Below are 26,241 nucleotides of genomic sequence, written 5' to 3'. Positions count from 1 at the left end.
AGGAGGAGATGGAGGCCTTGGAGGTCAAATCCCCAAATATCCAAACTGAGGAGTTCAGAGTGGAGCTGCTGTTAAGCAGAGCAGCTCCACACTGAAAGGCACCATGTGTTTCAGGCATGTCCAATAGTGTGGAGACCCCACTACCCTTAGGTCTATCTATTGCTTTGCTTTTTTGCAGGTGACGTGGCATAACCATGACCTTTGTTGGCTTCAGTCCCAGCTGGGATCATTTTGGTGATGAGATTTCGCACCTCCAAGTCTGAGGTCACGGTTCTCAGCCAGAAAAGGGTGGAGTACCCCCTCTGGGTTGGAGAGATGTTCAGATATATTGGGAGAAGAGTGGAAAAAAGATGAGGTACACTCTGTACTGGTCATTTATGGTAAAGACCTGAGTGTGAAGGGGAAGCTGTTGATTTACTGGTTGATCTACATTTTTTTCCTCGCCTATGGCTGCGAGCAGTAGGCAGTGACTGAAAGAATAAAGTTATGGATACAAAGAGCAGAAATCAGGGCTACGGGGCACCCCCTTATTGATAAAGTCAGGGGCCTGATCATACAGGTGGAGCTCAGAGCACTTCACATCAAAATGAGCCAGTGGAGGTGGTTCTGGCAGCTGACTGGGATGCCTCCTGGCATGTTTTATGTGCCAGGAGGAGGCTCTGAGGCAGGCCCAGGACAGGCTGGTCTCTTGGCTGGCTTGGGAACACCCCCAGGGGACCTGAAGACGGTGGCCGGGGAGAGGGAGGCCTGTGCAGCTCTGCTTAGACTGTTGCACTGTGACCCAGACCTGGATTAGCAGTGGGAAAAAGGATCAGCGAAGAAGTAAATGATATAGCTGCAGTGGTTTCATAGGCATGCACATTTAATCCTCTAAACCAGGGGTCTCAAACTCCAGGCCTCGAGGGCCGGTGTCCTGCAGCTTTTAGATGTGTCCCTGATCCAACACGCCTGAATCAAATGGCTGAATTACCTCCTCAGTATGCAGTCAAGTTCTCCAGAGTCCTGCTAATGACTTCTATATTTGGCTCAGGTGTGATGAAGCAGAGACACATCTAAAACCTGTTTGAGTTTGAGACCCCTGCTCTCAACCACCACACAGTCTGTGCAGCACAAAAGTAATATTATAGCTTAGCAATAATTAACCAAATAATAAAACTCCTCGGGTTTTCATGGGCCTTTTCCGTTATTTTTGACTTTTTTTTAATTAATAGACTCAATGATGTGTTTAAATGCAACTTATCCAGCTTGCGTTTGTGTGCGGAAAGCATTCCGGTCTAAACTCTGCAGCTAACGTGTCTGAGAAGAGAAGCTTTTCTCACAGCAGCTGAATCACGTTGACTCTTCCAAACACCGCCCGCGCTGAGGGGCTAACGAGGCCGTGGATCTCCTGAGCGTCCGCGGACTCGCTTCTCCTCACGGTCACCGTCTCCTCCCGGCCGCCGTCCGAGGCCGTAGCCAGCATCTCCACCTGTATGGGTAAAAACTGACTAACGGCGGGCCTTTGTATAATAAACTATAACGTCACGCTCATGGACCTACCTTTTGTTAGAGGCCGGTGAGATTAGATAAATTCATCCGCTGGCTCTGTTTTCGCCTCTGAAGAAACCAAACCCTGTTGCCATAGTAACCTAACGCCGCGCCAGACCTCGGTTTGAGTCACGGAGCGACTTAAAGAGCTGAAATCAGCCGGAAAACGAGTTCTTAATTTTCACGACTTCCTCAGACTGGACAGCTGGACTCAGCTGAAGTCCAGTATGGTGAATATGTTCTCTATATTGGACCATATAATAAAATATAAACTATCCAGAGTACATTGGCGGACAAACGGTAGATGGCAGCAACATGTCTGCGGTTTCGTGAAGAAGCGGAAGAAGAAGAAGAAGAAGACACACGGCATTGTGGGTACTGTGATGGTAGCTGGCGCTCGGTGAGACGGAAACGTTTCGTTGCCTGTTCGCTTCGTTTAGTAGCTGTTTAAGTGAGATTTTAACGTTATTCGTCGTTTAAACCTTCCGCCAGAATGGCGTCTACGGCGGCAGGCAAACAGCGGATACCGAAAGTGGCGAAGGTACCAGAACTGCAGGCTAACGCTAACACACAGAGCTCAACTTAACGGAGCGACACCAAACTCACATCTCATCACTCACTCAGTGTTAGCGGACAGACACTGGAGTACAGCGCGGGTAACATGAGCTGAACCCGAAGCTTTCGTGTCCGAGTTACACGCAGGTCGCTTTAGCTGTTAAACTCTCACCGTGTTCGGCTTTGTTTTGGCTTCCATGTGCTTTTGGCTTCATTCGTGGATTACTGCTTATTGGGGTTTTAAATTGGTGCACTTGAGTTTCTTTTGGTCTTTAAAGTCAGAAACACGCTAAAACATATGCAATAACTCAAACAACTATTGTAGCACTCGGAAGAGGAGGAGTGGAGCATGATATTCAGACGACATTGTGATCTGCAGTGAGAGTAGGGAGCAGGTGGAGGTGTGGAGAGAAGAGGAATGGAAGTCAGTAGAAGCAAGACAGAATACATGTGTGTGAATGTGAGGGAGACAGGTGGGAAGGCGAGCATGCAAGGAGCAGAGGGAGTGAAGGTGGATGAGTTTAAATACCTGGGGTCAACCATCCAAAACAACAGTTCATAGGAGAGGTGAAGAAGGGAGTGCAGGAAAAGTGGAGTGGGTGGAGATGCATGTCGGGTGATCTGTGACAGAATAGCAGTGAGATTGAAAGGGAGCAGGTGATGTATGGTTTGGAGACCGTGGCACTGACACAAAGACAGGAGGCCAAGCTGGAGACCACTCAGGAGAGGAAAGGCTGAGATGGTTTGCAAATGTGCAGAGGACAGATAGTAAATATATGGACAAAGGGTGCTGAAACTGGAGCTGCCTAGCAGGGGGAAAAGAGGAAGACCACAGAGAACAATCATGTGTTTGTGTGGCAAGGCTACATGGATTTATAACTCCTTTGTAACAGGACAACATCTCCAGCAGAAGCGGGCTCAGGGAGAGGCAGCCATCTGTTGTGACTGGTTGGGGTTTGAGGGACAAGAGAAGAGAGAGACAGACTTTCTGCTCATGTTCCGGCCTCATTTTATTTTCTGCTGTTTTAGGTGAAGAATAAAGCTCCTGCAGAGGTTCAGATCACTGCGGAGCAGCTGCTGAGGGAAGCCAAAGAGAGGGAGCTCGAACTACTGCCCCCACCCCCGAAACAGAAGATCACCGATCAGGAGGAGCTCAATGACTACAAACTGAGGAAGAGGAAGGTAAGCATCTCCCTCATATTTTCTCGTACTGCAAAAATACTTTTCACCCCTTAAATATGTTTAAAAAGCTGCTATAAAATATTTGAGGTGTGATGTGCAGTGATTTTACTTCTGCTTTAATACTCATATTTAGTTAAACGTGTGTGTTGAATCTAAAAGGAACATTTGGGAAGTTTTCAGCGCAAAAAAATAAGTTTTTGTAGGTTTTGGACTTGATGAATATGTTTTCTTTCAGGGCTTTGAGGACAACATCAGGAAGAACCGCACTGTCATCAGTAACTGGATTAAATACGCACAATGGGAGGAAAGCCTGCAGGAGGTGCAGAGGTACTGAAGCTGTATAAGTAGAAAAACATCTGGCTAGAAACTCACAGCTGTCCTATCACAAACCTCTCAGCCTTTGTCATATTGAAATAACTGGACTCGATCGTCACATTTTAACATTTTAGGAAATGTTTTAGGGATTTTTCTGAGCCCGGTGTGTCTGTGCTGCCCACTTTTCCCTCACCACCGGTTCCCCTCGTTTCAGGGCTCGTTCCATTTACGAGCGAGCGCTGGACGTCGATCACCGCAACATCACTCTGTGGCTGAAATACGCCGAGATGGAGATGAAGACCCGCCAGGTGAACCACGCCCGCAACATCTGGGACAGAGCCATCACCATCCTCCCACGAGTCAACCAGTTCTGGTAGAACTTCTTTTTTTAATCACCTCTGATTTTCTTGATAAATTGTTTGACCTATAAAATGTCAGCAGGCTTTCAAAGGTGACACATGTCAAGAACCTGTAATATTTGTATTCCATATGTTTGTTTCCTTGTAAAAGTTCTTAAGCAGTTAGTAATGAAATATTTTTAATTGTGGGCTGATTCTTCACTGATGCTTATATCAGAAAATGGAGCAGCAGAAACATTTACTCTAATTTAAATGATGGTTTTAAACTTTTAGTGTGAGTGTGTGTGATTGTACAGCACTGATAGCAAATCTTTGTTGTGCATTTGCAGCCTGTTTTTAATTTTTAAATCTTCTGTTCTTTATAAATTATGCTTTTTTTTTAATGCTGTTCTTTTGGACAGGTACAAGTACACCTACATGGAGGAGATGCTGGGAAACGTCGCCGGCTGCAGGCAGGTGTTTGAGCGATGGATGGAGTGGGAGCCCGACGAACAGGCCTGGCACTCCTACATCAACTTCGAGCTGCGCTACAAGGAGGTGGACAAAGCCCGCACCATTTATGAGCGATATATCCTTTTGTTGGTGTGGTTTTTTTAACCTGGAACCAACTTTTACTAACACACGGGAAGCTGGGTATAGGCCTAAATTTAAACACAATAATAAAACTTTAAAAGAAAAGCAAAAGATAACAAGGCTGATGGTGGAAGTCACGCCACAGAGCAAGGAGCATAAACAGAAATTAAGCTTGAGTTCATTATTGTCGGGGCTGCAACTATTTTCATTTCTAATTACCACAAAGAAAGCCTCCAGTTCATACTGGAGATACTTTACAGTCCTGTGTAATCTGTCCAGCTCTGAGCAGAATGATCAGCAGCTGACGTCTGTTTTATCTCACGGCCTTCGGGACATCGTTTGCTTTAACTCCGCTGCACTTGTCATCGTTCACCCTGAGGTGAAGAACTGGATCAAGTACGCTCGCTTCGAAGAGAGGCACGGCTACATCGCCCACAGCAGGAAGGTGTACGAGAGGGCGGTGGAGTTCTTCGGGGAGGAACACGTGGAAGAAAACCTCTTTGTGGCCTTTGCCAGGTTTGAGGAGACTCAGAAGGAGGCGAGTGCAGATGAGACAAGTTATTAATACAAGTCCTTCTTGTATTCAGTTGTTTTAGATCATATTGTATACATTTTTTTCTGCCATGTGCTGACCGTCTCTTCCTTTGCAGTTCGAGCGAGTTCGGGTGATCTATAAGTACGCTTTGGACAGAATCCCTAAACATCAGGCACAGGAGCTGTTCAAAAACTACACCATGTTCGAGAAGAAGTTTGGTGACCGCAGAGGAATCGAGGACGTCATCGTCAGCAAGCGAAGGTTCCAGTACGAAGAGGAAGTTAAGGTATCAGATGTTAAGGAATTAAGTCCGGAAACATGTGGGAAACTGGAACAAACAGGAAGATTCATTTTCCTTTGTACAGATGGAGAAAAGCTAATTTAAACACATTTTATTACTAGTCTGATGAAAAGAGCTGATACACCAAAGGCTAAAGCGCTGACGGTGTTGGTTTCTTTTCTCTGGAGTAAGAAAGAAAATCAGCTCCCTGTTTGGGGCTCAACTGTTATCGTCCACGTTTTACGTCACCTGCTCTGCTCACAGGCGTGGAGGGAGTTTCACGCTTTGTTTTAACCAGCCTGAAGAATAATTCATCTTTCCCGATTGAATCCAGGCAAACCCACACAACTACGACGCCTGGTTCGATTACCTCCGCCTGGTGGAGAGCGACGCCGACCCCGACACGGTGAGAGAGGTCTATGAGAGAGCCATCGCCAACATGCCCCCCATCCAGGAGAAGAGACACTGGAGACGATACATCTACCTGTGGATCAACTACGCTCTGTACGAGGAGCTCGAGGTCAAGGTGGGTCCATCGTTCAGCACCTTGTTAATGCCAAAGGAGCTAAAAGTGTGTGTGTGTGATTAAACCAAGTCTTTTATGGCAGGATCCAGAGAGAACGAGGCAGGTTTACCAGGCCTGTCTGGAACTCATCCCCCACAAGAAGGTAATTCACCCCTGTACTCTTTTTAAGACGGTATCTTCAATAAAACCAGTAATGCGGTCAACATTACAGTGAAGGCCTCCTTTCTGTCAGCTGATCATGACTGTGGTTGTTTTGTTTCAGTTCACGTTTGCTAAGATCTGGCTGCTCTTTGCTCAGTTTGAGATCCGACAGAAGAGCCTGCAGGCAGCCAGAAAGATCATGGTAAGATTCAGCAGTAATGCAGAGGAAGCAGCACTCGTAACATCCTCGTGCAGTGCTGAGCAGCACAATTTTGGGAAGTGTAAATGACTAGTTTAAAAAATCAGGAGCTTTCTGTTTGCAAACCAAACCAAAACAAAGGCCCAGCCATCTCCTCTTCCTCAGCTTAAGTGTGTCCTCTAGAGCCAGATGAGTGTAACTCCCTGGCTCCACGGGAAGAAACGCATCAGTGTGCATGTGTGATTTCCTCTCATCGGCGTTTCTCTCCTCAGGGCACGGCGATCGGGAAATGCCCGAAGAACAAGCTGCTGAAGGGTTACATCGAGCTGGAGCTGCAGCTGCGAGAGTTCGACCGCTGCAGAAAGCTGTACGAGAAGTACCTCGAGTTCACCCCCGAAAACTGCACCACCTGGATCAAGTTCGCAGAACTGGAGACCATCCTGGGGGACACTGATCGAGCTCGTGCCATCTTCGAACTCGCCATCGGGCAGCCGCGGCTGGACATGCCAGAGGTAACCGAAAACTTCTCATACAAACGCTGCCCCCTAGCGGTGAAAGTTTTAGCTAACATTAGCACAGCGGAGAAGAAGAAGCCTGGTCAGTGATAGTATACCATCCGTGCCACTCTGCTTCACATTGGCTTTTAAAGCTTCTTATTCTGGTTATGTGAACATCTTACTGTTTTTACCAGCTTCATGCTTCAGGTAATGCTGGATATTTAGTGTCCATGAAGCAAAGGTCGAAGTCGAAGCAGTTTGTTTAAAAATCAACTTTTGTACAAGCGTCCTTTATTCGATCTTCTTTTAAAAACCTCTCTCCTCCCTCTGTCCTGTGTTGTACCTTCATTTTCACTGAAAAACGTTTGAGTTTTAAGAACTGGCCTCTTCTTTCGTGCTTCACGTCTTTCCCCTGCTGATAAACTCAGTGTCCCCGCGTCTGTTATCCTCTCAGGTCCTTTGGAAGTCCTACATTGACTTCGAGATCGAGCAGGAAGAGTTTGAAAACACCAGAAACCTTTACAAAAGGCTGCTGCAGCGCACTCAGCACGTCAAGGTGAGAGCGGCACTCCACAAATGCCATCCCAGATTTCTTAATGTCACAAAATCTGTGAGGTGACGATAGGAAAAAGATTTTATGCCTATCGTGTGAATTGTCGGTTGTCTTCCTCTCGTGCAGGTTTGGATCAGCTGTGCTAAATTCGAGCTGTCAGTCGACGGCCCCGACCGGCTGCAGAAGTGCCGGCAGATCTACGAGGAGGCCAACAGGGGCATGAGGAACTGCGAGGAGAAGGAGGAGCGGCTGATGCTGCTCGAGTCCTGGAGGGACTTCGAGAAGGAGTTTGGCACCGACGGCACCAGGGAGCGGGTCAGGAAGCTGCTGCCGGAGAAGGTGAAGAAGAGGAGGAAGCTGACGGCCGAGGACGGGGTAAGAATCCGGTGTCAAACAGCTGGATGGTGTCAGTTTCTGGATTTGTGTGTGTGTGCATGTTAAAACAATCGCATCCTTCTTTTGTTGATCATGTTAGTCGGACGCTGGCTGGGAGGAGTACTACGATTACATCTTCCCCGAGGATGCTGCCAACCAGCCCAACCTCAAGCTGCTCGCCATGGCTAAGATGTGGAAGAGGCAGCAGAACAACGACGGTGTCGAGCAGCTTCCGGAAAATGTTCCAGCCGAAGAGACGTCGCCGCCCTCCGTGGAAGCTGCAGCTTCTCCTGAAAAGCAGCCGGAGAACGAGTCCAGCAGAGAAACTGTGACCGAGACGGAAAAGGAAAACGCGAATGACGACCGAGATGATGACGATGATGACAGCAGCAGCAGCAGCGAGAGCGAGGAGGAAGAGGAAGGTGGAGAGAGGAAGGAGGGCAGGAGCAGTGAGGAAGATAAAGAGTAGGCTCCCGCTCAGAGACACGAGGGGAGTGGACAGTTGGGATTTTTCTATCTTTTTTAAGCAACAAAGCCGCTCAGGAGTCTTTATTGTATGTTTTCTCTGTGCCATTACACACATCAACTCAAAGTCACGTGTCGTGCTTTTCTTTTTTCTAAATGTTCATTAAAATTTACAGCAGATGAAACTCTTTGTATGATCAGTGGCTCTCCGAGGAAGGAGGAAGCAGTTCATGTACATCAGCGGGTCAGAGAGCCACAGTCTGCTGTTATTCGATGTCCTCCGGTCTGACGGGATGCGGCAGCGGGATGATCGACTTCTTCTCCGTGTCTCTGGACAGAGCTTTCCTCATATCTGCAGGAGAGAGGGAGCAGCTTCAGGACCGCATAGTTTTTATTCTTTAGATGTTTTGCAAACAACACACTTCATAAATTAATAAAAAAGATGTAAATACATTTATAATCTACATCAGAAGCCACAAGAACAAGGTTGCAATGAGCTAAACGGGCATCACGTCTGCCTTTCACAGCCTGAATTCAGCTGTTTGCTTTTGGATGTGTTAAAGTTTCTCTGCTGCTTTGATTTAACTGCTGAGGTTCATTTTGAAACGTTTAAATATTCTGGGAGCGTAGCGCAGGTTTAACTCAGACTGATGCAGCAGTCTGCACACAAGAAAGCCTCTGACGACAGACCACATTACAGCAGCACGGGGCTAAAGGTGAAGAGTTTCAAAGGGGTGAATTTCTGAGGAGCACCTGAACTTCAGACCCGTCTGTGGGACACCTGTCAGGTAAGTTTGAAAGCACAAAGCTGAAATCCATTCAATCATTTTTTTCCACATTAAAACCAAATTAGTGTCAAAGTTTATGAACCAAATCTTAGAGCAGACACTAAACATTCCTGCCCTGCTGCAGAGCCGATCCAGAGGAACGCCTGCAGACTAACCACTCATGATCCTAAAGGCTGCAGTACTGCAAACTGAGCCATCTCCTCAGCAGCCTGATGTTCAGAGTCCAGCTGTGACTTTAACAGCTGGAGGAGGCGATGAAGGAAGCGCTGAAGTCTCTTTCTGAAGTGTTTTCAAGCTCGTATGATGACAGCAGATGCAGTCAGAAACCTCCCGAGTTAAATGAACTCTCACCATAAGCATCTTCATCTGGCTCTCCGTTGCTGGCTGAGTAATACTCTATCACCGTCCTGTAGACGCTGTAGCCCAGACGTTTGTACATGTTCACTGCCACCTGGTTGGACACTCGTACGAACAGATCCACGAAAAATCCACCCTTCCTGCAAGATAGTCAAAAAAGCCACAATCTTTGAAAACACACACAGAGCCTGTTCCACACTGATCTAAAAGGAAGACTTTAAAACGAGAGGAAAAGCTCTTCATTTCCTCCCAGTCCTGATACGAACCTCTCTGAGATCTCCTCCAGCATCTCCATGAGTTTGGCGGCCAGGCCGAGCCGTCTGAACTCCGGGGCCACGGACAGAGCGGTGACGTGGCCGTGCCACTCCTCACGAGCCACAGATCCCTCCGCCTTCCCCATGACTGCAAGAAAGTCGGACACGAGATCGAAGTCACTGGATTTTAACCTTCAGTGATACTCTGCAGTGGGCCATGGCTGACACCAGTCGGGTTAACTGCTTTTTGCACAGAAATGACTGAAAACTATGATTACTTCAGAGAATCGTCGGGTATCTGACACAGAGAAAGGAAACCATGCAGGAAGCCCAGTGAACATACAGACTATGAGCCCTCTGCTGATAGAATAATTATGAACCTAATATAAACAGAAGAAAATATTTCAACATTTTCATGTTCTTGATCATGTTTTTCTCTTTTGGACACATAAAAAATATAAACTGTTACACGTCAGAATTACATCCACCTTCATCACTGGGCAGCTGCACCACCTTCAATATTTAATATGAAATCATCTCACAATGAAACGGCACCACATGCTGTGCACCAGCTAAATGAATAAATGCATAAACAGGACGCTCAAGTTTAGTCCTGCATGACGGACGTCCCGTGGAGGAGCCATCTGCAGCCTGTCTGCAAACCTCCAAACATGGAAGGAGGTGAGTTTCCGTCCACTCACCGACATCAACGGAAGGCACGGATCAGGGAGATGTTAGGATTGTAGTCTGAGGGGGAATTTTCACCCCATAAGAGATAAAAAAAAAATATATGGCAGACCAGAGGGGGGAAAACACCCCCATCCTCCTAGCAAACTGCACCCAGGTAAAGCAAATACAAAGATGTAATTGGGGTCATAAATGATTATAGGGGCTAAAATAGGAGGACTTACTGTAGCCCATCAGTTCTCCTCCAGGAGCCTCAGCAACAATGAAGTACTCAGGCCAGTGAGCGAGGTACTGGAGGTAAAACGGGATCCCATACTGAAGGTGAGAGGTCAAAAAAACTACAGACTGCCATTACACCCAGAATAACAGGAAAATACAAAACACTTCATATAATGTCAGCTACTGATGAAGGCAAGATTTATTACTGTGCTGATGTAATTAAAGGTCATCCACAGGTGAGCTGACACTTACACAACCAAAGCACAGGTAAAGGATACAGTCTCTGTCAGAGGATCCAGGTTTCTATTGGACAAAACACACAGAACATCAGTGAGCCATTAAATTTACATTTATTATCCATCTCCTACCCAGCCCTATCGTTTATCTAGAACAAAACTCAACGGAAATAGCAACAAATTAATATTTTTAACATTACTTACAGACATTTACGTTACATAAATATCATAAACATTTTCCTTTGTGTCTGTAGGAAAATTTGGCATGTCTTTAACCCCACAGACTGTTTAAATCTGCAGCTTCTTCCTGCATGAGCTCGGAGTAAACAGCAAAGCCGCTGCTTCGCAAACAAAAACGGGATTTTTCACTTTTAACTGTTGGACGATTTTTATTTTTTTTTCCACAACGCGCTAAAAGCGTCGACGTCTGCTAATATTAACGGAATCGCTAAATGATGTGATTTCTGCACGGAGTTTGGTTCGGGAATGGCGCAGCCGCACACCGACCACACGGGCTGCGCGGATCCCGGCAGTCACGCGCAGTCACGCCGGTAACAGCGCTCAGTTACAGCCCGTGTGCTAAAAGGACGAAACCGCACTCACATGTTGTTGAATTTAAACAAATCGTCGCAGGTAAACGGCCGCAGTGTTGTCATCTTGGCTCGCCGCTGTGTGAACTTTCACCTCACTGAGACAACGAGTCATTGGCTACTTTTAGGAGCCAATAAGAGAACGAGCAGCGCCCCCACAGGGATAAGAGAGGTACTACACTCTTGACAAAAACTACAGACTTCATGTGTTTGTAATTTTATTCCCTCAAAATCAGCTGATTAATTTCAGTATAGTTACAGAAGCCACGCAGACGCTTACCTGCATGCTATAAAAAAAAAACTAAACAGAGGTGGGCTGAAATAAATAAATCTGAAAAGTATTTTTACCCAGAAGGAAGCACAGCCTTTCACATGCTTTAACTTGTTTTGAGCAGCCACCTATCCCACAGGCTCATCTGAGCCTTGAAAGTTCACCCAAAATGCACTTTTTGAGGTTTTCCAGTAAGTTTTGTTTTCTTTATATTTGTTACCTTTGGGCATCTGCTTAATGGCTTTAACTGAATTTCTTATTGTTGCTACGCAGATGTTACACAGCTGTACTCTTCTGTCAAGCCCAACAATCTCAGCAGCCTCTCCTGCCTCAGTGAATGCTTCTCTGCCATCAGTGACTGGATGCATTCACATTTTCTCCATCTCAGCTCTAGTAAAACTGAGGTTCTTGTGTTTGGCCCTGACAAACGAGGTCAGTCAGTACGTCTGTCCTCTTGACAATAACATCAGCTCATCTAAGAACCTTTGACCAACATCTGGACCTTTGCCTCAGAAATACTCGATTATTGTAACTCACTTTTTCTGTGATGGGGAGCAAGCCTGCTAACAGAAGCTAGTCTCATGTCACACCAATTCTTGCATCCTTTCACTGGCTCGCAGTGAAATACACACTTTAAAATCCTGTTATTAACATATAAAGCTCTACATGGACAGACCCCTGCATACATATATATATATATATATATATATATATAGGTCTCCTCATTGTTCCAGGCTCTAACTTTAAAACCTGAAGTGATTGTGCTTTTGAGGTTATGACACCCAGCCTTCCTCAGCCTATCAGGTCAGCTGAGTCTACGGTTTGCTTCAAGCGTCTGCTGAAAACACATTTTTATAGTTTAGCATTCCCTTAATCTTTACTCTCTAAAGGCCACTGTTTACATCTATTTGTGGGTATGGAATTGTGTATGTGGAATGACTGTTTGAACATATCGTTGATTATCATTTGTTCATGTGTCTGTTTCTTGAAAAAGTGCTATACATTATTATTATTATTATTATTATTATTATTATTATTATTATTATTATTATTATCATCATCATCAGAAAGCAGATCAAGGATCAATAGTACCAGTGCTTGTTTCTGTTCCTCTGCACCATATGGTGTTAAACTTGTGCAGTGCTGATACTAATGATTAAAGTTAGTCACAGAAAAAAATGGCAATATTAGTCTTTAGACTGTGACTCTTGGAGTTGTTGTAAATTTGATTTGGTTGCAATTTTAAACAGAGCAGAAACGTGTCTTTCAACAAAAGGAGAAAACGATTCTTTTTCTTCTGCCACAAGAGGGCACCCTTTCCAAAGATATCAGCAGAGAGTTGAAGCCAGACTGACGGTGAAGTCTATGTAATCAGTGCACAAGGATTAAAGAGACATTTAATCTTCTTAATAATGAGATATTGTAAGGAACTTTTCTGCATCCGTGCAAAAAAGAGGAAGGAAAATGCAGCAGGGAGCACTCTGAGAAACCTCCTGAGAGTACATGTTTCTTTTGGCACATGCCTCCTGTTCATGTGCAGTTTCTGTTGGGTGGGTTCTCTGTTGTCTGTTTTAATTCAACCGAGCGTGTCGAGGGAGCCCCGGGCCAGTTCTGCTATCAGTCCACACCCACCAGAGATCATTTAACACTTAAAAGTACCCTCATGAGCTGCAGTCCAACATCTAAATGAAAACCAACAGAAAGGAATCCGCTGTGTAAGGCAATACACGGCTACTCTGATTGAACAGTGCTGAAAACCTCAGAGAGAGAGAGTCACTGCTACCTGTTTGCTTAAAATAACATGAGGCTGGTGGCTTATTTAAATGATAATGGTTGGAAACGTGTCTGAGCTACAGTGTTGAGACTGCTGAGAGTTTCTGGACCTCCACGAAGTCCAAAATATTTCAGTCATGATGTAACACCTGATTTTGTTGTAAAATACTGGTGTAATAGACTTTAAGGTTATAACACAATACAGTTTAATTCAAACCAACTCTGATGCACACCATTAATATATTTAAGGATACTTTCTGTTTAAATAGCTTAAATCTAATGAAACTGAATAAAAGCTAGTTTTGGAAGCTCCCTTGTCACAAGAGGTCACCACAGCAGGTAGCGCCACATGTTTGATTTGGCAGTTTTACATTGGATGCCCTTCCTGTCGCAACCACGAAGGGCATTTGTGTCTCCGGCTGGAACAAAAGCTGTTAACTGAATGTGAATAAATAACCACTATGACTTTATCTTGAAGAGATACCAGCTGAAGATGAACTAGGGCCGGGCTGTACTTTTACGTAATACCAATTTACACCACAAGATGGTGCAGTGAGTCACTGTAACCCTTATTTAAATGGGTGAGGCATTAAGAACACCCACTGGTTAAATACTGCCCCCTCTGTGTGAAAGTATTAGTTTAATTCTTAGAAAAAAGTTGCTTTAAGCAACATGGCAGCATCAGTGCAGTTAAAAAAAAAAAAAAGCTATAAGACCTTTATTGAATGACTACTTATGCTACATATAACACATATAACACACTTTTTTTTCTATATGTTGATTATTTTTTTAAATTTTTTTTACAGTCTGTGCAACATTTTTGTACATTTGTTTATAATGTCTGAGGAAAAAATTTATTTTTTTTCCATCAGATGGGGTTGTTGTAATTTCATGTTTATAAATTTGGGGGCGTTACAACTAACATTTGATTAGTTGTGGTTGCTGAATTCATAAGTATACACTGATTAGTGTTTAATTACATCTTTCAACAAATTGATGCACTTAATTCACTTAATTAAACTTAAGTCAATAAAAATAGAGTTGATTTGTGTAAGCCGCCATCTTGAATTCAGTGGCGGAGATGGACATCGCCGTTCTGCCTCATCGTGTTTTATGTATGTGTTTAAAGACTGGCCACATACGTAATTTATTTTAAGGATACTAATGGCTCTTTCAAACTGTTTATGACCATTTAACATTTGTAAATGTATATTTTCAACATCTCTTTCTCATTCTGTCTTCCTCCTCCTCCTTTTCATCTGCCTCCTCCATCACTGCTATGCCCTCCCTCATTCCCACCTCATCCTCTTCCTCCTCACCTCAAGCCTGAACTGAGGTCAGGGCTCTAACACATGGAAGCATCCATAAACATGCTCATTTATTCCAGATATTGTCACAATTATGTATCGTTAGCAGATGAGACCTGCGAATCTCCTGTCTCCCAGACAGCTGACATGAGCAGGCTAAACAACCACAGCAGCTGGGTATAAGCTAACATTATGCCAGCTAATGTCAAGCTTGAGAGTCGTAAAAATTCCACTTTCCCTCTGATAAACAGTTTGATTACATTCTCACATTGTATGAGTTTATTCTCTAAGGGTCAGAGTCCAACGAAGTTATACCCGCATCACTAACAGCGCCAAAAACAGCAGCGCATACCGGCGGAAAAGTTCAGGGTCGCCTCAACAGCTCAACTCAGTATCGCTGTCATCGGTCAGAAATGAGCTTCTCTGACTCAGTGACTCATGTTGGACTCCTTTCCCAGAGTTTTACAGCCTCCTCCAGAGTAAACACGTGGATACATACTGACAGCTGAGGTAACTGACTGACAGCCTGAGCTCACTGCAGATGAGCAGCAGCCTGAGTTAGAGAGCGGTAAGAAAACAGAACTCAGTTGACTGCAGTCTGCAATCTACTGACATCTAGTGGTGAAAAGTTTGCACGCTGTAACTTTAGAATTATGAAAAACAAGGACATTTTTGTGGGGGCGCTAAAAACGCTGTTAATTTGCTACAGCAGCTCTGAAACTGCTCAGCTGTCATAATGTTTGGTCTTTTTAAAGCCCCTCTTAAGTCTTAGGACTCTGAGGGAGCTATGTAGGACTAAAATCAATGATTTTAAAGAAGTGGTGAACCCAGACTAAGCTGAACATAAAACATATGAAACGGACTGATTTTTGGTCATTTTGCCTCTGTGCACCATCGCAGTGGATTTTAAATCCATCCAGATGTGAATGAAGTGCAGCTGCGTTAAAAAACCTGTGGAACTGTATGAATACTGAATAATGACAAACAGCTGACATTTTCATACAGAGCAGCTTTCAACCCTGTACCAGCAAATTTTGACAGTTATAATTGTTGCAGTGTACAAAAAGTGCACCACAAAATAACACTTACACCCGGCACCTCATGCAGATGCGATGATCTGCAAGCTGCTTTGCAACCCACCTTCTCCTTCAGTGACGTGTCTGACTTGATCAGTGTCTCATCTGGTCACTGATGCCTTCTCTATTCTGTGCTGGGGCCTTTTGTTACTGCTCCTCTGCACATTTAAGGAGCTTGCATGTCCCAGAGCAGAGCTGTACTGCCAAATGAAAATCCCTGCAGATGGAAATAATCTCATCTTGATTATAGAGGTCCTGCCTGAATAACAGATTTAGAGAGGAGTACACGACGTTTTGTGATTTTTCATGAGCTTTGACAGATTTTGGACTGACTGTAAAATCAGATTCTTGGATTTGAGGGATCAGTTTTGATAATATAACAGAAATTTTGGAGGATGCTGTAAAAACAAATGAATGCTGGAAGCCCCATATCAAATTTGGTCCTTTTTTGTTTTTTTTTTCAGAAAAAAGTTGGACTTCCTGTATGAGACTGCTTATAATGTGTACTCTTTATATCATGAGTAACTTTATAGATCACAGAGTGGAATTGAAGCAGCTGTTGCAGCTTAGTGAAGTCCTGCGGGGACCCCAGAAACTTCAGTTCCGGCTCTGGACTCCAGAATTAAAGGGAAAAGTCTGACGCGGGGTTTCGTTTACTAGACTGTGTAATATTTTCCCATTGATTCACAGAATGAAAAGGGGGCAAAAGCCTCTGAGTTTCCCTCCACTGATCCCCCCGCCTCACGAAAAGCGGCCCCGCTCTGCTGCTGTCTCCTTGCGGCCGAGGCGCACAGAAGCCCTCCATCACCGGAAAGGAATGCAGAAAACTATGTAAAAGTTTCCGAGTGTGTGAGTCCCTGCGTGCGTGTTTGTGTGTCTCCCTGCATTTTCAGAGGTTACACATCACTTTTTGGCCCGGCTGGATGTCGTAAGCGCTCGCGGCGGGGCAGGCAGAGCTGGGAGCAGCCCCCCTGTTAAGTAGCAGATTGTGTGGAGACTCTTCCCACTTGGAAGGAGGCTCGCCGACACGTCTGGGAACCAGAAACCCGCGGACGTCTCTGACTTCAACACCGGACCACCTCACTCTCCCTTTTGTCGGGCTGGGGGTCTAAAGCGAAGGCTTTAACCTTTTTATTTTATTTTTTAAATTTTCTTTTTGAACAAAACTAAAATCCCGCCAATCGCCTCTATAGGTCAGTCCTGCATGTTTTTTTAAATTATTTTTTTGGTACCATCTGAGGGGGATTATTTTTTTGTCACGACTTAATTAATTTCAGGTTTAAAAGTTGTGTTATTCGAATTCTGTAAAATTCCCATCATTTTTATATTTGTTTGGAATATTTCGTGAAACGGGTGGATTATTTCTGGACATTGCCGGGCGCAATTACGCACGGCGCCAGGGCTTAAGTTTCCATTATGCTAGAGAGTGGACTTTGTCCCCATTAGAGGGTATTTCTCATCAGGTAAAGGTATTAAATACTTGACTGTAGAAAATGGAAAAACGGAATCTCACGCGGAAAGAAAAGATAACGATTTGCCTTTGTGCGCCTTTATTCTAACAAGCTGCTCATTAAGTTATATCTACCTTTGTCCTGCAAAGGCTGCAATGTGTCGGTTTTGGTGAGTTTTAGCCATTTAGACATGAAGCCTGCCGTGTGAGTCTTTTGTCGCTGTTCGTAAAAGTGTTTCAGTTATCAGGATCATTTTGTGACACGTTCCTCTCTCCAAAGCTGCGTTTTCGGGTTACTTTTTTAGGCCTGAAGTAGATTCAGATGGAGATGAAGGCGCATTAATGAGCGCTGAGGTTCACCTTCAGGAAGCATTAAAAGTCTCCTGAAGCCCTGAGGCTGCTGCGGGGCTCCTAAAGTCTAACCGCCTCCTTCGTTCCTCTCGCAGCTTCATTCATGCGCTGCTGAGACCGGAGGGGCTGAAGATGAAGAGCAGGCTCTCTCTGGCGGCGGCTGCTGCCCTCCTGGCACTGCTGCTGTCCTCCTCTCAGGCCCAGGAGCAAGGTAACGCCGCTCCCCGTCCTCCTCTTCTCTTTGAGCCAACACATCTGACTTCTTCCACCTCCTCTCTCCTCCTCTCTCCTCTGCCTGCTGTGTGTAGCTGCATTTTTAGTCTAAATAAATAATGATGATAATAAAATCCATAAAGCAAATGTGTGCCTGTGAAGTGATTTGTTTGAATTTCAGATTTTAACTTCTGACTGATGATTTTTAATGATTGAATAATTCACTTTTCCATCAGGAATTTCCACTTGAAGAGAAAAACAACCTCAACTTGAAATACCTGACTTGAGTTCCTAGATCGGAGCTTTTTATTTTACTATATTAAAGCATGACATGTAACTTACTGAGAGCAGTGATGTAGCGCAGACTTAAATGTGTAGTTAGATGTGGCTCCATTGTTGGTGATAGACAAGAAAAATACGATATACGGTGAGAATATCTTTTTCCATTTTCCTGTAATAGAAGAAAACTTGAGCAGTCTGGTTCTTCTTTCATCCTGAAAGGCAGTATATGATTAAAATTAAATGCAGTTTGAGGTTTTTAACACCAGGCAGCGCCCTTGCTCAAAATCCCTGACTGTCTCTTACTACAGATTACATTCCTCCAGTTTCAGAAAAGCAGGAGAGAAAAAAGGAAAAAGCCCAGACGGCACGTGGCCAAGTTTCCTCCCTGCGTCCTTTCTCCCGATGGAACGGAAAGACAAAATATGAGTTTCGCATTATTTTCCAGAGGTTTTAGAGGTTAGGAGAGGAGACAACTGTCTGCACTGGAGCTCTGGATCGTCTCAGAATGAAAGGAGAAGAAAGCACAGTGAAAAAGGTTCTTCTTCTTCTCTCCTTTCCAGGAGAGTTTCTGACCTCCTGTGACACCCCCTCTCCTTAATGGCCCAGCGAGGCCCCGTTGCTGTGTTGGTCACAGCACAGTAACGGGGCCTTGGTGGGTCGTGTATACTCCGGTTGGACATGCGGGGGCCATACCTGCAGGCAACACCTTGATGATGAAAAAGCCTTCGATCAGAAGGGGCTCAGCTCTAAACTGCCACATTTCAGGTGAAGAAGTGCAGAATAGAAGCAGCTCAGAGCTGAGCCCCGGCTCTCCGAAGCCTTATGGCAAAGCTTTAAGACTTGGATGACTGCGTGTGTGGATGGTGAGTGTGTGCTTGGATTCAAAGCTGGAGTTTGTCGGGTAGTTTTTGGCTCTGATATCCCCGTTCGGAAACAGAAGCAGCAGCCTGCCCCCTCTCCCCGTCGCCCTTGAATTGATTCACCAGGTTGGTGGTTCCTCCATTTTTAACGTCCTGTAACCTTCCCCGGTCAAGCCTTGACCCCGAGTCTTGGCTTCACGACAATATTTTACAGTGATATTCTTCAGCCCCACACTAACATGAAAGCAACTGGTTGGTGGTCTAGAAATCCTGGCTAATCTATAAATCTAGCTAGATCATCTGTGTTTAGATGGATCTAATCTGTGCAGCTGCAGAGGTTCACGAGATGATTACAAACTCCGGAGCTCAGATTACCTGCTGCAAACGTGTGGTGATAAAAGTCCTCCAGCATGAAAACATTAAGAACTAGGCACAGTTTTTCCATGTTTATTACATGTAGAGGTTTGATCATATATTTGTCTTCACAGTCAACAAATCCCATGAAAAGACCCCATTGCTGCCCAAACAGTCACCTCTGGGGCACTGAGTCACATGATCTTTGATTCTGACAAACATGGGCACCAAGTTTGTCAGAATCCGCCTCTAAATAAAGTCCAAAATGTGTTTTCGAACACCTGTTTGTGGAAATTACTCCGTCATTTTGAAAGATATAAACTACCTGGGAGCTTTGTGTGGGATTTATTGACAAGAAGGAAATAACTGAACAGCATTATTCCCATTTGTCAGGAAGAAATTTGCGCTTCCTGTTATAGAATCAGATTTGTCTGATTTTGTGTCCGAGCTGGCCACAAAGCTGCGTTTATATTTCAGCTATTTTAAGCTTTATCATGACTGAAGGCCTCTTTTGTTACACTGAGGTAGCATCAACTTCTTCTTTGTGTATTATATCTTATAGTGAGCTAGCACATCACAAATAAGCACCCCCAACCTGAAGAATATCATTTTAAAATATTTTTTTAAAAACAGTCTGTGGTCCTTCGTGTACATGGAAACTTTTTGTCCGTTGTTCCAAGTTGTTGTAAACAACTTTTCATGTACACGTGCATGATCTGCTTGTTTTGTTGCTTGTGTAAGATCTTGATAACATAAGTTTAGAGATGTGCTCTATGAATAAATATAGTCATTATCCTCCATCTTGGTTTGCTGGTTAACATGACAAAGACCAGTGGTTCTTAAACTATGATCCGGATCCTAGAAGCATTCTTGGAGTCTGAACTGTATGCTAAATTTCCAGCAAAGGTAGATTATGGTCACCTTTTTTTTTTTTTAGGCTTAAATAGTTTAAGAACCTCTGGTGTAGATTTTTTGGAAACACAGGAAAAAGATGTACACATGTCTGCACTGACGTTGTGTATTCTTTTATGAGGTTTGCAATGGAGACGATGACGGTGATCACTCAGATCTTTATCCATTGTATAATCAATACTTTTGTTTGGTCAATTCAGCATCCTGTGTTGGATTGAGGTCATGGACAGACTGCTGGAAGTCCGTAGGTCCATGTTGGAGTTTATTGACAGGACGGGATCGTGGCTGGTGATTTCCAAATTTAAAAAAAAAAAACTTCCACCATTACATCACCAGCCACAAAGATTTCTGGATCCAAAACATTAAAATGGTTTTGCTAACCCACGTTAATGGAAGCTACATTATCTGCATCCACGACAGGTACAGGAGCAAAACAAGGCCAAAACAAGTGCATTTCTTTAATAGAATTGTATATTCTTCTTCTTTTTGTGGCTGCTCCCTTTAAAGTCCCCATATATAATAATATAATTGGGAAATGTCAGGTTTCAGTTATTGTTGAAATTTAAACACCAAGTAAGAGCACTGAACTCTTAATGAGAAAACAAAATCTTTAAAGTTTGAATTTGTTAACTTTTTTAAACAGGACCATGAGCTACACTGAAAACTGATGTTAATTTGTTCAGATTCAATTGGAAATTTCAGGATCTGAAGCCAGAAGGTCCCACAGCTGAGTCATGTGACTATAACCAAATATGTGCCACAGCTGGTTGCTCTTCAAATTAATTTGGCCTTTGATTTTTGCTTCTGCAGTCGTGTTCACGCCCTAAATTCACCAGGTTTCATATCTGAATCCTTTGCGTGTCCCTCTTAAGTGTTACACATTGTTGTGTTGTTCTGTTGTGTTTGGTGTCTGGCTGTGTTGCCTGAGTTGTTGACCGTAGCCACACGAGCCAAACGGAGGTCATTTTTTGTCTTCAAAATGGCTTTCCTCTCATTTGTAGTTTGGTGTGTCTCGTGTTGTTTGCACCAACAGTGAACTTGTCTGACTTCGCTCTGGAAGTGTTGACTGTTGCCTGTCAAATTCATCACTTCAATACATTTGTCTCTTAAAGACAAAGAACTAACTGCAGGGATGCTTTCTCTTCACAGTGAACCCTCCGTCAGAATTAAGATTTAGGATTTTAAACGAGAGCTCGGTGGAAATGATGTGGGGCAGACCACGGTCGAGGATACAAGGCTACAGAATAGAAGTGACCTCAGACACAGGTGGGTGCTCATTAACCTGCGGGTTCTGTCCTGCCATGCTCATAAGTGTCATAAAGATTTCACTCAGCCTGACAAGACTCAACATTTAACATAATTATCTGAAGATTTCTGAGGGCACGAGTTTAGCTCCAGGAGCTTCTAATGACAAAAAAAAAGAAAAGCTTTATGAATGCGGAAATGCAGTCATCGGCTGCCAGCGCTGAACTCTGCCAGCACCGACATGGCAAATTATCTGTGGTGCTTTGACTCATGCATGCACATGTCAGACATGTCAGTTAACAGCTGAGATATTTATGCATATATTTAAAAAGAAGAGCTATTATTTCAAATGATCCAAGACTTTACCCAAAATAACCCACCACTTTGAGAACGGGCGTGTGCTGTTTCAACATGTTCGCTGAGTGAAGCCTTACGGTAGCTCTGAGATGTATGACTTGTAAATGCTATATTGTGGCAGCTAACTGAGCTAACTTACTCATAGAGGTAATGTTAGCTTGCACATTGATAGTCATCATCTCATACTTCTGAATCATGATTCACAACTCGGTAAAACTGGTTCAAGACTTATGCATTATATGTAATTCCAAAAAATGTTAGTAAAAATGATGTGATTACAAGTTTCAACTTCTCAGGTATGTTCGTGTGTTTATTAACACTAATACACTAATACAATATTGCTCCATATTCTTTTTTGTCAAAAGAATATGGAGCAAATGTGAAATACGGTCAACCTGTGTGAACTGGGAAGGTTTATTAAAATGACATAAAACAAAAATAACAAAACAGTCCAAAGCTAACTGGCTAACTGATTGATCTTACGTTAGCATGTTTGCCAAAAAAGAGGCCAAACATATTCATGTTTAAACTTTTTTGTGGTTAAAAAAATTTAAGTAAAAACAGTTAGAAAAAAAATTATTAAAAATAACAGAAATTTTCAGTTTGTGAGCTTTACAGTTGGATTTTCCAGGGGTAACTGCTGTACTGCTGCTAACTGACAGAGCTACAGTTAGCTTTTATATGTATATTTATCAGCAAACCGATTTAACAGTTACATAGTGTTAGCTAGCGCACAAAACTAGTTAACTCCCAGAAGTTAGCTTGCATTTTTATATTGACCAAGAACCAGGAGTAACTAATTCCCAGTGTAGCTAACTGCTAGAACTAACATTAGCCTTTTATTCATATTAATAAGCAAATGTAGCAGTCACAAACTTTTGGCTATGTTAGCAAAAAAGCTAACTGACATCACTAATGCTAGCTTGCTAATACAATATTGCTCCATATTCTTTTTTGTCAAAAGAATATGGAGCAAATGTGAAATATGGTCAACCTGTGTGAACTGGGAAGGTTTATTAAAATGACATAAAACAAAAATAACAAAACAGTCCAAAGCTAACTGGCTAACTGATTGATCTTACATTAGCATGTTTTGCCAAAAAAGAGGCCAAACATATTCATGTTTAAACTTTTTTGTGGTTAAAAAAATTAAAGTAAAAACAGTTAGAAAAAAAAATTATTAAAAATAACAGAAATTTTCAGTTTGTGAGCTTTACAGTTGGATTTTCAAGTACTGGAGAGACTTTTCTAGTTCTGGTATTTATGCTAAGCTAGGCTAATCTAATGCTGGACAGACATTAAATTTATATATCTTTACATCTTAAATTTGGAAAACAAATGAGCTATTCAAAATGCAGAAATAATCTTTATACTTACATATATTTAAAAAAAATTCACATTACATCACATTCACACACAACTGTTAATTTCTATTATTTGAGGCTAAGACATATTAAACAAATAATTACTATTCATTTTGTGGAAGATTTAAGAGTATTAATGGGTTAAAATAATGTGTTTTGGTTCATCGTAACATGGAAAGTTTTTATCAGATTCAATCATACTGTTGTGTGTTTACATGGCTATTCCAGTCCCCAGGTCAGCAGTCAGAATCAGGTTTTTCTGAAGCCTTGTTTTGACTCTTGGAGAAATCAAGTCATGTAATAGTTTCCTAATGGCTTCCCTCTGACTTTGTGCATTCTTGTAGGAGAACCAACAAAAGAATTTACTCTGCCTGCATCTGCCACTAAGACCTCCATTTCAGAGCTGACTCCAGATGTGGATTATGTCGTAACAATAACTGCATACGCTGGATCAGAGGAGAGTCTGCCCATCTCCGGCCGGATCACACGTGAGTCACCGTGTCTCTGAATTTGTGTGCTTGTGGAAATCAATGCCAGATGTCCAGCCAAAAGCTTGTGAGGTTTATCTGCAACTGGTCAGTGTTTGGCATGTGTTGGCCTACAAACCAATACTGAGCGGACAGAGATACACCTGGCAGTGTTATATAGCCAGCTGTATCTCTGTTACTAGTGCATTTTGTCTAATTTCTACATTATCGTCAGTATTTCAGTCAGTGTTTCAGCGCAGCAGACTTGCCTTCATTCAAGGAAACAACCTCAAAATTATTTACTTTTTTAAATTGCTTTGATTTGGCTTAAAAATAGGTTTTCACTTAATTCTTCATCCTGGAAACAGTACATCACAAAGCAATCTCACCACAAGGCCCATTTAGCATGACATTTGGAATGAGTTAAGACAATTTTAGCTTTGCCAAAGCTTAAAAACTGTAGACTAAAAGTCTGACTTGACAGTTTTGTGCAAATCTACAGCACAGGGAGCCAGCCAGAACAGATTCCAGCTGTATACATTTTCCATCCTGCAGAAGAACATCATGCAATATGGTCAAAAGTGCAAGAAAAAAGCCATTAAACAGTCCTGCTGATGAGACTGTTTTCTCAACTGCTGTTTTCACTGGTTATTAGTCTGACAGTTACTCAGGAAAGAGAGAAAATTGTCTTTGGCTTCTTCACCGATGCCATAAATTCAAAAGCAACAACAAGACAATTGAAAGGCTACAAGGAAGAAGAAGACATCAACAATATGACTTCAGAGGTGTTTTTAAAAATCTTTCTGAAATATAGGAGGGATTGGGGTTACTATTTATGACAAGATTTTTAATGACAGAAGAAAGACACCATGAATCTAATTTTCTAGCTCAAATTCTATTCTGCAAAAGTAATGGCTACATTAAGCTGTGTGATGAAAATGTATAACTAGGGACTGGTTTGTTGTTGACCCTTTTGTCCCTCTGTACTGTATGGAAGACATAAATGCACAAATACAACCGTCAAGCACTACAACTGAGTGAACACGACATCCAGATCATACGAGATGACACATCAAGAACAAAAAGGGTTTCATAAAAATGTCAGAGCAACTTTAAGAGCATTCACATTGACCACGAGTACTATTTTCTCTGTCCTGTGACACTGACTTAAACTCCCCCGCAGTAATCAGTTCTGATTATACCAGGAAACAGGGGCAGCAAATTTAAAGGTCCTTTTTGTAATTACTCTCTCCAAATGCAGACTAAAATGTTCACCACCAGGGGGCAGATCATGTCAACACACCCAGCGTGGAGGTGAAAGTTTTACCTACATTTTGCAGAATGTACTTTTTTTCTTTTAAGTACCTTTAAATAATGTTTGCATTTATTCATACATTACAGTACAGCCAGGCCCGAGTTCAGGTTCTCTTCAACACCGACAGACAGTTGATGGGTTTACTTTAATTCTTCGTCTTTTAAACATAGGAATCTAATCCTATTCTGAGACAAATAATTGTAAAATACAGTGAGGGTGACGACCATGCTGATTATGGCTGTTACAAATACATGAGCCCAAGGTTTGTACATAAAAAACCAACCAATAGGAAAAGACTTAGAGATAGCAACTTGTAAATAAAATGGTGTACCGTATTTTATTTATCTGGTGGTGATGTGCATTCATAAAGTGCAGATCTCTGTAGTGTGGAAGGAGGAAGAAAGGAAAGGTTTGGGATTATCAAAACCAGGATTAGGGCTTCATGATATTTACAAGCACAAATGGGACACTGACCCAGATTTCAAGCTTTGTCTGAGGTCTTCACTGATGTCATGGCAGCAGTTTTTGGTGGAGACGCCTGATGATCAAGAATCAAGAATCAAGAATCAAGAATGCCTTTATTAGTCCCACAAATGGGGAAATTGCAGTTAACAGAACATCCATCCAAAACAAAAACATAACACAGACAGGGGGGGACAGATGTCTGAGGTCATGCAACCGTTTCACAACGGCGCTACCTTTAGCAGAGAGACAGAAAGAGATACATTGGGATAGTTAGGTTCAAAAAAATCATCTCATACTGTGTTCATAAAGAACACCTTACGAGGTTCCAAAAAACACCTCAGCAAAAGCATATTGCACATATAAAGCCGGGATAGCAGTATGGTGGGTAGGGTCAGGGTCAGGAGGGGACGCAGACGGAGACGAGAGGGCATTGTGGGCATTGTGGAGCCCAGATGCCAGCTCCCAGGCAACCAGTTTGCTGATAGTGATGGAAGTTCATCAGCAGCCTTGGTACACCAGATCCAGCTTCACAAATCACCGAGAGGGCTGAGGGGGATAGCGGCCTTCACACATAGTTCTGGAGAGATATGATTGCCAGCCAAGGCCGGCTAGGGAGCCGAATTCTGATAATGCAGATGTTGTTTTGGAACAGGCTGCTTGTTTTTTCAACAGCCTTCAGTCTCACTGGGAAACCATTCAATGTCGAACTGCCGTCCAGGTTTTCTTGATTTCTCGGTAAATCAGGTATCCTCCGAGCCCAAACAGAAAAGATACCGCTACCAGATAGCCAAATATGTAAGCGTCTTCCACGTCTTCCACCTCTAGGGCCGAGAAGCACACAGGTCTCCACGAGCTCCAAGAGTCGATGACGTATCCAACCGGGTCTGTTCCACTCGGACACGCAGGCTCCCCTTTCCCAGATCTCATAGTGGAAAAAATTCGATCCATGGTCTTGAAGGCCCAGTT

General features: G+C 43.2%; 4 protein-coding genes across 12 annotated transcripts in view; 2 read left to right on the top strand and 2 right to left on the bottom strand.

The window, feature by feature from the left end:
- cfap61 (cilia and flagella associated protein 61) overlaps positions 1-1,869 on the bottom strand; it is a 54,064-nt gene extending 52,195 nt beyond the window's left edge. For 3 of the 5 annotated variants that reach the window (XM_030721208.1, XM_030721210.1, XM_030721212.1), the window contains exons 1-2: positions 1,540-1,869; positions 1,320-1,468 (exon numbers count right to left, since the gene is read on the bottom strand). In XM_030721208.1, the coding sequence (XP_030577068.1) occupies positions 1,320-1,462 (143 nt within the window). In that variant the 5' untranslated portion in view covers positions 1,463-1,468; positions 1,540-1,869. The other 2 variants (XM_030721207.1, XM_030721209.1) reach the window with 2 other exon arrangements.
- On the top strand, positions 1,605-8,118 carry crnkl1 (crooked neck pre-mRNA splicing factor 1). Of its 2 annotated transcripts, none has more exons than XM_030721214.1 (14): positions 1,605-1,757; positions 3,112-3,264; positions 3,500-3,591; positions 3,794-3,952; positions 4,340-4,506; positions 4,871-5,049; positions 5,162-5,332; positions 5,661-5,852; positions 5,935-5,994; positions 6,115-6,195; positions 6,465-6,704; positions 7,144-7,245; positions 7,369-7,617; positions 7,718-8,118. In XM_030721214.1, exons 1-14 carry the CDS (start codon positions 1,755-1,757, stop codon positions 8,084-8,086), a joined length of 2,217 nt encoding a protein of 738 aa, XP_030577074.1. In that variant the 5' UTR covers positions 1,605-1,754; the 3' UTR covers positions 8,087-8,118. The 2 variants fall into 2 exon arrangements, with proteins under 2 accessions (XP_030577074.1, XP_030577073.1); XM_030721213.1 differs by lacking the exon at positions 1,605-1,757 and adding an exon at positions 1,793-2,068.
- Positions 8,119-8,211: 93 nt separating this feature from the next.
- Positions 8,212-11,350, bottom strand: naa20 (N-alpha-acetyltransferase 20, NatB catalytic subunit). The gene is made up of 6 exons (XM_030721215.1): positions 11,227-11,350; positions 10,666-10,690; positions 10,393-10,483; positions 9,494-9,629; positions 9,222-9,367; positions 8,212-8,434 (listed from the first exon to the last, which is right to left on the bottom strand). Exons 1-6 carry the CDS (start codon positions 11,277-11,279, stop codon positions 8,349-8,351), a joined length of 537 nt encoding a protein of 178 aa, XP_030577075.1. The 5' UTR covers positions 11,280-11,350; the 3' UTR covers positions 8,212-8,348.
- Positions 11,351-16,557: 5,207 nt separating this feature from the next.
- The window catches only part of col12a1b (collagen, type XII, alpha 1b), a 147,135-nt gene continuing 137,451 nt past the window's right edge, over positions 16,558-26,241 (top strand). For 3 of the 4 annotated variants that reach the window (XM_030720897.1, XM_030720896.1, XM_030720898.1), the window contains exons 1-4: positions 16,558-16,833; positions 17,537-17,652; positions 21,212-21,328; positions 23,373-23,516. In XM_030720897.1, coding sequence (XP_030576757.1) covers positions 17,574-17,652; positions 21,212-21,328; positions 23,373-23,516 — 340 coding nt within the window. In that variant the 5' untranslated portion in view covers positions 16,558-16,833; positions 17,537-17,573. The remainder of the gene's footprint in view (positions 16,834-17,536; positions 17,653-21,211; positions 21,329-23,372; positions 23,517-26,241) is intronic. The other variant, XM_030720899.1, reaches the window with a different exon arrangement.

This window comes from Archocentrus centrarchus, chromosome 24, assembly GCF_007364275.1.
Source record: "Archocentrus centrarchus isolate MPI-CPG fArcCen1 chromosome 24, fArcCen1, whole genome shotgun sequence".
Taxonomy (NCBI): Eukaryota; Metazoa; Chordata; class Actinopteri; order Cichliformes; family Cichlidae; genus Archocentrus; species Archocentrus centrarchus.
The sequence above is the reverse complement of the archived record's forward strand: the minus strand, read 5'-3'. Positions and strand labels throughout refer to the sequence as shown.

Bases quoted from the DNA above. Each gene is read 5' to 3' on its own strand.
- crnkl1 (XM_030721213.1), top strand. From the start codon at position 2,021: ATGGCGTCTACGGCGGCAGGCAAACAGCGGATACCGAAAGTGGCGAAG. The intron at 5,050-5,161 runs GCGAGTGCAGAT...CTTCCTTTGCAG, and splicing joins TTGAGGAGACTCAGAAGGAG to TTCGAGCGAGTTCGGGTGAT. The intron at 5,333-5,660 runs GTATCAGATGTT...GATTGAATCCAG, and splicing joins AGTACGAAGAGGAAGTTAAG to GCAAACCCACACAACTACGA.
- naa20 (XM_030721215.1), bottom strand. From the start codon at position 11,279: ATGACAACACTGCGGCCGTTTACCTGCGACGATTTGTTTAAATTCAAC. The intron at 9,630-10,392 runs GTAAGTCCTCCT...ACTTTCTTGCAG, and splicing joins AGGAGAACTGATGGGCTACA to TCATGGGGAAGGCGGAGGGA. The intron at 9,368-9,493 runs GTTCGTATCAGG...ACTATCTTGCAG, and splicing joins CTGGAGGAGATCTCAGAGAG to GAAGGGTGGATTTTTCGTGG.